Genomic DNA, 12,065 nt, shown 5'->3' on the forward strand with positions numbered 1-12,065 from the left:
AATGTAGGAGGCACCAGAAAGGAGACCGCTCAGAGTGCCCGGGCTGCTCCTTCCGCGTGGCGGCAAGCCAGAAGGCGAGGCCACCCTGCCCTGTGGGGGTTAGACCCCCCCCCCCTCACTCCCGGGAGCCCCGTGCCCTGGCTGATCCCGGACATGGAGTGGAGGTGGGGGGGGACTTCCTTCCTGACTTCCCTCAGCCCTTACCTCTTGGAAAGGTGGGGTTCCCCGGGCCAGGGTCAAAGCTGCCTAGTTTGGGGGCTCACGCCCTTGCCTCTCTGCTGGGGCGTCTGTCTATGTGATTTCACCTCCTGGGGGGGGACCCCCCCCCCGCAGGCGACACAGCCCGCGGTGGAGGGAGTGTCTCGGGAGGAGAAATGGGAACAGGCTGGCGCATCGATCTGCTCATGGGTGGGCCAATCGGCATCAGGAGTGCCAAACCCGGCTCTGTGGACCTCAGGTGTCTTTGGAAAGTTCCCGGCACCGGGATGGATCGCTTCCACCTCACCACGCCCTGCGAGGTAGGTTGTCCGGTGCGCTGCGCGCTCTACCACGGCTTGGATGGCAGTGTGAATGGGTTCGAGCGGGGGGGGGGGCTGTGAGGGAGGGCGGGGGAGGTTTTGTTTGTTTTCTTTCTTTCTTTCTTTTTTTTTTTTTTTTGCTTATGGAATGAAGTGGTGGAACCACCAAGGGCCACAGTGTGCATGCGCGCGTCCTGCCCCGTCCAGGTGTCCGTCCGGACGCGCACTGGTGCCTCGCCCACCCCTGGGTGCTAACCCAACGCACGCACGCACGCACGCACGCATGGGATCGCTATCTGGAAGAGGTCTGAAGAAGAAGAAAAGGAAAAATTATAAAAAAAAAAGAGGAAAAAAAATAAAAGCATGTAAAACACTCCCTTCTAAAAACAAAGGGCTGCGAATTTCTTTATTTCTCGTATAGAGGAACAAAAATACTCTTGCAATGGCTGTTGAGTTTCCACAGGTACGAGGCAGATGCTAGGCTAGCAAACCCACTTCCAACAGTATGACTTATTTCCTATCCATCTACTACCTGAGTGGCGTCAGTGTAGGTTCAGGCACCATTAGGAACGTTTACCAAACACGTACACGGGGCACTGACAAGAGGAGGCGCCGGCCTTTTCGGTTGACCAGGACATGTAAAAAAGACACACCGACAGAATGGGGTGGGGGGGGGGAAGGAAAAGAAAAAAGAAAAAGGAAACAAAAGTAAAGAGAGAGAGAGAGAGATGGCGGCGGGCGGCGCTCAGGGCCGGGCCCCGCGCGCCTCGCGCCGGCGCCGCAGCTCCTCGCGGTAGCAGTAGGAGCAGTAGTGCTCGGTCTCCGCGCGCCCGTAGAACGCGCAGTTCTCGCGCTGGCACCGCCGCTGCGCCGGCCCGGGGCCCGATCCGGGCCCGGAACCCGCGCGTCCGCCGCCGCCGCACTCACCGTTCGAGCGCGCGGCCGGCGCGTCGGCGTCGGCGAACTCCAGGCCCTCGCGCGCGGCGCCGAAGCCGTTGGTGTAGGTCTGCGACTTGTGATCGGTCGTCCCTGGGGTCCCTGTCACGCCGGGGAGGGGGCCCGGCACGGCGCGCGCCAGCGACTCCACCGTGTTGACGGTGCGCAGGGCGGCGGCGCGCGCGGGGCTGTAGCTCTGCGAGGACAGCGATCGGTTCTGTTGCGGGTAGGTGGCGCACGGCCGCAGCGCGCCCACCGCCGGGGCGCACGCCTCGTCCCGCGCGCCCGCCGCCTGCACGTGGATGACGCTCTGACGCGCGGGCGCCGGGGGGCTGCGGCCGGGGAGGGGTCCGCTGGCGCCCGCCCGCCGGTGGCCGCCGCCGCCGCCGCCCCCCGGGGAGGCCGCGCCCCCCGCCGCCGCCGCCCGGGCCGCCCGCGCGCCCCCGGGACTCGGGCGCTCCTTGAGTTTGAGCACCAGCTGCGTGGGTGGCGCGGCCGGCGGGCCCGGCGACGCGCGCTCCGCACCCGGCGCGCTCTCGGCCTCGGGCTTGCGCGGCGCCCGCTTGGCGGTGGAGGTGACCGGGGTGGTGGTGGTGGTGACGGTGGCGGTGGTGACGGCGGCGGCGGCGGCGGCGGCGGCCGTGGCGGCGTCGCGGCGCCGCTGCTCCTGCTCGGCGCTGAAGCGCTCTTGCGCGCTGGTTAGGTAGTAGCCGATCATCTCCTCGTGGAACTGGTGCCGGTGGCTGGTGAGCAGCAGCCCGGCGAAGATGAACTTGCGCTCGCCCTGCATGGCGGCGCGCAGGATGTTGAGGCTGAGCTTCACGTCCGTGCTGTATTTCCAGGCGTCGCCCCGGGGCCCGCCGCCCTTCTCGGCCGGCGACGCGCCCGCCGCCTTGTCCGTGGGCGACGGCGTGGTCTTCTCCGAGGGCGAGGTGCTCGCCGACGCGCCCGATTCCTCCTTGCTGCCTTTGCGCGACTTGCTCTTCTTCTCCTTGGCGCGCTCGTTGGGCTCGCCGTGCTTGCCGTTGGCCGAGTTGGCGCGGCCCATCTTGCCGTGCACCAGGCCGCCCAGGCCGCCCATGTTTTTCTTCAGCTTGATGCCCAGCGTCTTGCTGAAGCTGCCCAGCTTGTTGGCCACGGAGTCGGCGCGGGTTTTGTCCTTGTCCTTGCGCTGCTTCTCCTTGTCCTTGTCCTTCCCGTTCTTGCCGTTATTGCTGTTGGAATTGCTGCACACCGAGTCCCGATCCGAGTCCAGCGAGTCAGCCAGGGACTGCACGTCCTCCCCCGCCGAGGCCGTCGGGGACTCCGGCTGGGCCAGGGGAGCCTGGGGGTGGTGGTGGTGGGGGGGGAGAGGGAGGGCAAGGAAGGAAGGTGGTTAGCTGTCCCCACGGGGGCTCCATCCAGACAGACCCGGGGCGTGCGTGGCTGAGGCTGGAGGTTACGGGTCGAGTCCCGACCGGAGCCTGTAGATCCCCGTTCCGCCTGGCCCGCGGGTGCCGGGCGGAGGGCTCGGTGGGGACCCTCGCCGGCAGCGCCATCTAGTGAGGGGGTCGGGGCGGCACCCACGTGCCCTCTACGCCGGTACCTGGTAGCCTAGACCCCAGAGCCCGGAATGCAAGGCCGAGCGCCCCAGCACCTGGGTACACTGGAGGGAGAATCAGGCCCGGACTCAGGCTTTCCATCCTTTGGCCGGACACGGGCCCGAGATCTCGCTGAGCGAGCCAGCGCCTCGCGCTCTCCGGGCTCAGGGCAGACGCTCTGCCCCCGGCACCTCACTTGGGAGACCTGGGAGAGGCCCTCGCTCCATTCGGCGTGGACAAGCCCCTGTAGGGGTTCCGTTCTCCACTTGGAAACGCCGAGTGTGCTAAGCTGAGAAGGATTCTGAGGTCGGGCTCGGCAGAAAAACACGTTCTCAAACGGCTGGGAGTGACTAGCCTCGGGCAAAAAAGGTCCGGGACAGCACCCAGGCCCTGAGTTCAAGCCCCACTACCAGCACGTGTGTGTGCGCGCGCTCGCACACACAGCGTTGTAACCACCATTCTGGAAACCTATAGTTTTAAGCTCCAGCTGGCAGCCACATTCTGCCTGTCTCCATGGCTCCATTTAAGAGGCGGGGCTCACGTCTGCGCCCTTGGCAGCTGGAGTGGAAGCCCGGGAGGCCGGATGGCACCCTGGTGAGGGCAGGAGGAGGCGGGTGCTCAGACCCCGGCCCGGCAGCGCCCCGCCCGTGCGCCCCCACGGAGGCGGGGTGGGAGGGGAGGGAGCTGGTGTTTTTTTGGGGGGAGGGTCAAATATTTGCAAGCACGCTTTCCAAATCCCTCTCCTGGGGAGTTCCCTGCTGAGCGCACCGAAACCTCAGATCCCTAGTTCCCACGAATCGCCCACGGCCGGGGGGCGGGGAGCAGCACCCCACCCACCCCACCCCCGCCCGCAGGCGTCCTCCCGGGGGAGGCAGGTGGGCCTCTCTCGCCACCACACCCCTGCCAGCCCTACCCACTGAGCGGGCTGCCCCCGGGACCGGAGGGGGGGAGGGGGGGCGCTGCAGGCTGGCGCTCTTGGATGCCAGGCTTTGCCAAGGGAGCCCAGCCCCCCAACCCGTTTATAATTACCCCCCCCCCCGTGCAGTAGCACCCCGTGTTCCGATCTCGGCCGCGATAGTTTTGTGTTGTGACTTGCCCCCGGTGTGTTTTCGGAGTGGGCGTGGTTGTTCCCATCCTTCCGCATCAAGTCGGAGGATAAAAGCAGCAATCCCCTAAGCGTGCGTGTGTGCGTGCACACGCCTACACACGCGCCCGGGTCCTGCAGAGGGGCGCTGGGCCACACCCGGGCTTGGGGCGTCTTGGATGGGGCAGCCAGAGAGTGGGGGTGGGGTGGGGGCCCCCCAGCAGGATGCCCCGAGGCCCGGCTACCGGGTGGGTTGGGTGTGGGCGCTCGCGAGTCTCACCCGGGTCTCCGAGGGGATCCGGACCCACGTCACGTTCATGTAGGTGTGGAGAAGGTTCAGCTTGGCTTCTAGCGACAGGATGAAGCTGACGTAAGAGAAGACTGAGTGAAAAGGCCGGAGCTGGCCCCGGGCAGCCGCCGGAGCCAGGGCAGTGCGGCCTCCTTCCCCCCTCCCCCTCATCTCCCCCCTTCCCCTCCCCTCCCCCACGGGGGGGGGCGCCGGGACGGGGCGGGGGAGGCTCTTACTGCGCCAGCCGGGCGTTGTCGTTGTCGTCTTTCCCCCACTCCCAGTCCTTCCCCGGGTCCACCGCGAAGTGCAGGGGCAGCAGCTTGTGTTCTGAGTCCGTCAGGGGGATCACGGCTGGAAGAGAGGACAGACGCGTGGCGCCCACGGCCGGCTGGGGACCGCGGGAGGCTGGGCCGCCTGCGTGGGGCCCGGCGAGGACGGGAAGGGCATAACAGAGCCGGGTGTCCCGCGATGAACCAACCCCGTGGAGACAGGCGGAACGCGGAGCCAGCCGGAGCTTAGGGCTATAGGTTTCCAAATGGTAGTTGAAACTGTGTGTGTGTATGCGCGTGTGTGTGCGCGTGTGTTGGTCTAGGGCTCGACCCCCGGACCCAAGTGCTGTCTCTTGAGCTTTTTCTGCTCAAGGCTGGTGCTCTACCACTTGAGCACACCTCCACTTCCAGCGTTTTGCTGGTTAATTGGAGACAGAGTCTTATGCCCCCCCCCCCCCCCGTAGCAACTCCCCCTGCTTTGAACCCCGATCCTCAGATCTCAGCCCTGGGAGTCGCTAGGATCACAGGTGGAGCCACCAGCTCCGGGCTAAAACTTCGATATTTCTTATGGAGGTTGAGGGGCAGTTGGAGGCTTCGCCTGCACTCTGGGTATCTCTGGATCTGTTGGAGGGCCGGTGCCCTTCTGAGCATCATCGGTCTGGGGGGGAAAGGCCATTGCTGCTCCGTGTGTGGGGGTGTGTGTGTCTGGGCAAGGGCACTTTGCCCCTTGCACGCCGCCTGCTCCCCTCCCCAAGGCACCAGCGAACAGGAAACTCAGCGGTGGTGGAAACAGATCAGCAGTTTAACCAACACTTCCAAGTGCCAGGAAGAAGGAACAAACAACAGGCAGGGGAGGTTTCTGCTAGGAGCCTCCTGAGCTGTTGGGGGACCCAGGAAAGTGGGGGGTGGGGATCCCTAATGTCCCCTGGACTCCTTCTAAAGGCGTTATCGGGAATCAGCAGGAAAAAGTAGGACGAAGAACCCCCAATACTGCCCTCCGTATCAGCCTCCTTGTCGGGGGCTCCACTTAGCCTCCTCCCTTCCCCATGGCAGGGAGAGCACGGAATACTGGCTTTTTCTGCTAAGAAACTGGAACACTTGACTCAATGCTGCCCTCTAGTGTCACCAAAGAGCAATGGTACACATCACCTTTCCCCTCCCAATCCTTACCCCAAATGAGGAACCTTTCAATTCATCTGCCTGGGGCCGGGGCAGTACACTCTCTGGTTGGGGGAGCTGCCTTCTGGGTTCTGCCTTGATGTGGCTGCTCTTCTCAGGACTGGATACACCCAGAAAAGCCTGTGGGGCTGGCTTAGGAGCGGGCTGCCCTTGGGTGATGTCCAGGAGTCAGTCCCATGGTTCCTGGACTCACTACACAAGCATGGGGGGGGGGGGGGGCTTGGCCTGGCTTCCCACTCATGGGGCCGGGGTGGGGGGTGGCAGAGACTCTCCTTCCCTGTCATCATCCCTGGGGTACACATGCTAGGTCAGCACAGTCCCTGAAATCTGCTCCCCTCACCCCCGCTGTAAGGACTCATCTGAGTGTCCAGGATGAAGACCCAAGAATTACATTTTTTAAACACACATCTCTCGTCACTCTCCCATCCTCCCCTTCTCCATCTGGAGAAGGCGGTGGTGACAAGGCGACAGGCGTGGGCCCTGGATTCCCTCGGGGAGAAGAGCTGCCTGCCAACCAGGAACACTGGTAATAGGCTTTATCTGTGCTAGAGCCCAACCGCTGCTGTACGAAGTAATGACAGTTTTGATTTGTTCCAGATAAACTAGGGCATTTCCACATTCCCATCTTCCTCATCTCCCTGTTGAAGGGGCTCAAGGGAATTCTGATCTTCAGTTGCTGGGCTGGAACTGAGGTGCTGCTGGTCTCAGCCCCCAGGAAGTTGTGATATACCTTCAGGTACTCATGCCCTCCATCTCCAAGGGTCCTGGCTACCTCTGGGATCAGATCTTGCAGGGACCAGGACCTGGGAGACGTGTTTGAAACTGGTTACACTTGGAGGGTAAAACGAAGCCTTCTGAGTTGGGTGCTGGTGGCTCATGCCTGTAATCCTAGCTACTCAGGAGATCTACTGAGTTCTAAGGATCGAGGTTGGAAGCCAGCCCAGACAGGAAAGTCTGTGTATCTCCAATTAACCATCAGAAAATTGGAAGTGGTGATGTGGCTCAAAGTGGTAGAGTGCTAGCTTTGAGCGAAAAAGCTCAGGGACAGTGCCCAGGCCCCAAGTTCAAGCCCCATGGTGACAAAATCCAACACCCCCCTCCCCACCCCATATCTGTCTAATCTCTGCAGAGGGTAAGCTGTTTGCCATTTTGGGGGTTCCAAGGACCTGTACTAGGGAGGGTGCATGCCAGGGAGGCCCTCAGACTTTCCTCATGAGCGTGGATTGCAAGCACATCTCTGTCATTAAGGGTGAAAGCTGAAAATCCCCTATTGGAAACCTGGCAGGCTGCCCCCTGGTGGCAACTGTTAAGAATAGCAAATGCCTTCAAGAGTGTTTCTTGCTTTTTTTTTTTTTTTTTTAAAGGTCTTTCAGGCACAATTTCAAATTAGCTTGAACATAGGTTGAATACTTATTTTCTGAAAAAGAGGGAATGTTTTTGTGTGAGACATAAAAAGCTATCCCAGCATTACAAGGCAAATTCACAGCTTGTTTTAAACACACCAGAGAGCAGAAGCTACCACATAATTCAACGAGCTCAAAAATCGAAGGACAGGCAGATGCTTTCAAGGAGAGACAGACAAGAGCTTAAGTGGGGGAGAACTCAGCCAGAGGTCTGGATGAAGAATTCAGCTAAAATAGCTAAACTTGTAAAGGAAAAATGTGGGCCAGTGAGACAATATAGACCCTGGTGGGTAAAAACAGAAGAAACATACATGTTCTGATACGCTTCTCTCTTTGGGGCCTCACCTGGTATTCAAAAAGAACACGGGCAACAACTCTATGAGAGTGTTTCTCACAGAGTTTCCCGTCCTCTGCAGCAAGGGAGGAAAGCTTCCGGGGCAGAGGTTGAGCCATAAACACCAAGTTCATTGGGGGCAGTGTTCTCTACTGCTCTGATGAAGCGCATTTATCTGTCTTAGGCAGGTGCAGTGTCTCTGTCCCTCAGGAGGGTTGGCCCCCAACTACTGTCCTCACTAGACTGATTCACACCTGGACACTAAAAACCAAATACTAGGAGGTGTGTGTGTGTGTGCGTGTGCATGCGTGTGTGCATGTGGGACTATTTCCAGGAGTAAAACTGGTTTTATCTCAAGTTTTTACTTTAAGATGGTGACTATCTTTCAACAATAACAAACTATGAGGAACAAGAAAGAAAATATATATATATGTATATATATATATACATATATATATATTTTTTTTTTTTTGGCCAGTCCTGGGCCTTGGACTCAGGGTCTGAGCACTGTCCCTGGCTTCCTTTTTGCTCAAGGCTAGCACTCTGCCACTTGAGCCACAGCGCCACTTCTGGCCGTTTTCTGTATATGTGGTGCTGGGGAATCGAACCCAGGGCCTCATGTATAGGAGGCAGGCACTCTTGCCACTAGGCCATATCCCCAGCCCGGAAATATATATATTAACAAAACCCCAACGTATTGACAAGAAACAAAGCAGTGGACAGAAGCAAGTTCAGATGTGACACAGGTATTGAAATGATGAGGCAGAGAGTTAAAAATATCCAACTGGGGCTGGGGATGTGGCCTAGTGGCAAGAGAGCTTGCCTCGTATACATGAGGCCCTGGGTTCAATTCCCCAGCACCACATATACAGAAAACGGCCAGAAGTGGCGCTGTGGCTCAAGTGGCAGAGTGCTAGCCTTGAGCGGGAAGAAGCCAGGGACAGTGCTCAGGCCCTGAGTCCAAGGCCCAGGACTGGCCAAAAAAAAAAAAAATCCAACTGGTAAGTTAGAGGCTGATCGACAAGGTGGACGCCATGGAGGGTTCCATGGCTGGTTTCAGCAAAGAGATGCAGTGTCTTAAGAGAGAATCAAATGTGAGAAATGAAAACCTTAACACAACAGAGATGAAGAATGGCTCTGAGGGGTTGATCATTGACTTCCCACAGCTCCGGAAAGAATCTGTGAGCATCAAGATGGGTCAGTGGAAATCACCCACACTGAAATACCAAGAGGGTGAAGCGGTGGGAAATAAGAGCTGAGGGAAATGACCAAGAACCTAAGATCTGTGTGAATGGAATCCCAGAAGAAGCAAGAGAGCAAGACAGGAGAAATGTTCAAAGAAATAATGACCTAGGAGTTTCCTGGGTCTAAGAAGCTAAGGGAACACTAAATATGTACAGTAACAACAATAAGATATCTGTATGCGTAGCATCTTAAACTTTGTGAAAGACAAAGACAGAGGAAAAATATTGAAGACAGACTGAGGAAAAAGACACTGGTAAATCAAGATAAGAAACACAGGAGATTTTCCTTTTGGTAGTAAAAGAGGTGAGATAGAAGGTAACAGTATTTTAAGGGATGAAAGAAAAACCTGTTGATGGGCTGGGGATATGGCCTAGTGGCAAGATTGCCTGCCTCATATACATGAGGCCCTGGGTTCGATTCCCCAGCACCACATATACAGAAAATGGCCAGAAGTGGCGCTGTGGCTCAAGTGGCAGAGTGCTAGCCTTGAGCAAAAAGAAGCCAGGGACAGTGCTCAGGCCCTGAGTCCAAGCCCCAGGACTCGCAAAAAAAAAAGAAAAAAAAGAAAAAAAAATAAAAACCTGTTGATTATACTCAGCCAAGATGTATGAAAAAGCTTTTACGAAGGAGATATAGGAAGGGTACATGTCTTCTCTTACATTCATCTGCCTATCTATCCGCATATACAGTGTCATATATATGTAAACATAGATGTTAACTTAAGTAGGGTATATGCATGCAGGGAAGGATTCTAATGGTGTAACTCCTTTGAACAATTAATTTATAGCTTAACAAAATGAATGCCAGGAAGCTAGAATATGTGTTGGGGATGGGAGGGAGAGATCAAAGGGAAGGAGCAGATGAATGGAGAGAGGAAAGGTGGGCAAACAGTGATAATATTCAAAGTACATATGTGAAAATGGTAGTAGGAAAATTGAGGGGATGGGTGGGTTCAGGAGAAATGGGGGAGAAGAATGAAAGGGCTGACAGTGGTCAAGATGCATTGTACTCACAAACTCAAGCTCAATGCAAACTTCTTTGTACAACTACTTAAAGATAATAATACATTAAAAAAAAACTTTCTCAAACAAAAGTGAGTAGATGAATTCCTGTAGACTTACGGGAGGAAATGTTGAAAGTGTTAAAAGAAAATCCTTTGGGTAGAAGGATTATGATACCAGTAGAAACTTTGATATTTATATAATTAAGGATGAGCCAGGGTGGCTCATGACTGCAATCCCAGCTACCCAGGAGGCTGAGATCCAAGGGTCATGGTTCCAAGCCAGCCTGGGTAGAAAAGTTTGTGAGACTCATTATCTTCAATTAACCACCCAAAGCCAGAAGTGGACCTGTGGCTCCAGTGATAGAGTGCTAGCTGAGAGAGAGAAAGAGAAGAGAGAGAGAGAGAGAGAGAGAGAGAGAGAGAGAGAGAGAGAGAGAGAGAGAGAGAGAGAGAGAGAGAGAGAGAGAGAGAGAGAGAGAGAGAGAATGTGTGCATGCTCTCAAGGAATTTTAGCCCCAGTACCAGAACAAACAAAAAGTCAAACAAAAAAGATGCTTCTACAGGAGGCTGAGATCTGAGGATGGGGGTTCAAAGCCAGACAGAGCAGAAAAATCCCTGTGAGACTCATCTCCACTTAACCACCTGAAAACTGGATGTGGGGCTGTGGCTCAAAGTGGTAAAGCATTAGCCTTGAGCAAAAGAGCTCAGGGACAGCACCCAGGCCCTGAGTTCAAGCCCCATTACCAGCAAAAACAAAACAACCCAACAACAACAACAACAAAAACAAAAAAAAATAAAGAAATCGCAGCGAAATTAAACTCAAAGCAAGGAGGTGAGGTTGGGAAAAAATAATTAGTAGAAATGATTAACACTAGTGGAAATAATACTTGTAGAAATGAATGAAACTGAAAACAGAAAAATAGTAGACAAAAAAAAAAGTGAAACCAAAGCAGCTGGTTCTTGGCCCAATAAAAACAGAATGGAATACCCAAATCAGTGCCCCTCAAATCTGCATTTTAAGTAGTTTTCTTCTTTTTGCCATTAACACCTATTCCTACACCAGACAGTGGCTGAGGGACAGCATCCTCCCCCCAAGATGACCCTGTAGCTTGAGGGTGCTCCATTCACAATCACTGTGAAGACACACCCAAGGCAGCATCGGGCCTCCTGGGGTCGGGGAGGGGAAGCTGGCACCCAAACTCTACTCTCAGCAATGCCCCTAGAACTTTCTTCTGGGCCCTGGACAGGGAGCCCCAGCCCTGGTCTGGATTCTACATCCTTAGGAAGGGTCTCTACTGTCTTGCAAGAGATTCAGTAAGCCTTGAGGTGAGCTAAAAACCCAGGAAAATCGAGGCATGGTAGCATGCCCCTGTAGTCCCGGCTTCTTGTGAGGGTTACCAGGACACTAACTATTCCAGAAAGTTAGCTCTTGAATGCTTTCACCATAAAGTAATGCTGAATGCCTGGGGAGATAGATATGTTTACCCTGACTGAACGTTACACAATGCATACATACCTTGAAACGCCTCATAAGTAGGCACATTGTTTTCGTATAGCCGCTGAAAATGAATTTCGGTACAAAATACACTCATGAATACACACACCTCTCCGTGAAAGGGAGCAAATACTGCAGGCCATCTGAGAGTGCTGGACTCATTTTTGTTACTTAGATGAAACCTTGTCATGGGCGCTGCTATTTACAGAGTAAACGTTTTGCATACACAGAGTCGGTTCACCCCAAACCCACTGTGTGTTGTGTGTAGTGTGTACACAGGTGCGCACCTGGAAGCCATTGGCCGAGCCCTACTTCCGGCCCTCCCCTGCCCTTCCCAAGGCCCTGCCCCTCCCGGGCCTGCCTCCCCTGCCTGCCCCCCAGGGGCGGGGCGTACCTTGTTCTCGCTGCTGGTCTCTCTGCTCCATGGACACGAGGGCTGAGAAGTGTGCTTGATCGTAGGCCAGGACCAGAGGCGAGCAGTGGCATCTGTTTGGGGGCACCTCCAAGGGCAGGTAGATCCCTCCGAATGGGATGGGTGCAAATGCTGCCGAGGCAGGTCGGGGTGAGGGTGGGAGGAGGGAAACAGAGAGTGTGAAGACCAGGGTGGGGCATTTCCCCGGCAACCTACCCTGGGATGGCCTGATGCTCGGCTGAGACTCTCCCAGAGCCCTCTGGAGGGGACCACGCTGTGCATCCAAGATGGCAGTGCACTGGCCTGTAAAACCATGAA

The 12,065-nt window shown here is 56.0% G+C and overlaps 1 protein-coding gene across 1 annotated transcript in view; it reads right to left on the reverse strand.

Moving 5' to 3' along the window:
- Positions 1 to 713: 713 nt before the first annotated feature.
- Positions 714 to 12,065, reverse strand: part of Otud7a (OTU deubiquitinase 7A) — a 170,050-nt gene continuing 158,698 nt past the window's right edge. The window contains exons 13-16 of the mRNA XM_048329608.1: positions 11,730 to 11,879; positions 4,644 to 4,758; positions 4,399 to 4,483; positions 714 to 2,778 (exon numbers count right to left, since the gene is read on the reverse strand). Coding sequence (XP_048185565.1) covers positions 1,264 to 2,778; positions 4,399 to 4,483; positions 4,644 to 4,758; positions 11,730 to 11,879 — 1,865 coding nt within the window. The 3' untranslated portion in view covers positions 714 to 1,263. The remainder of the gene's footprint in view (positions 2,779 to 4,398; positions 4,484 to 4,643; positions 4,759 to 11,729; positions 11,880 to 12,065) is intronic.

The sequence above is a fragment of the Perognathus longimembris genome, chromosome 20, assembly GCF_023159225.1.
Source record: "Perognathus longimembris pacificus isolate PPM17 chromosome 20, ASM2315922v1, whole genome shotgun sequence".
In the NCBI taxonomy this organism is placed as follows: Eukaryota; Metazoa; Chordata; class Mammalia; order Rodentia; family Heteromyidae; genus Perognathus; species Perognathus longimembris.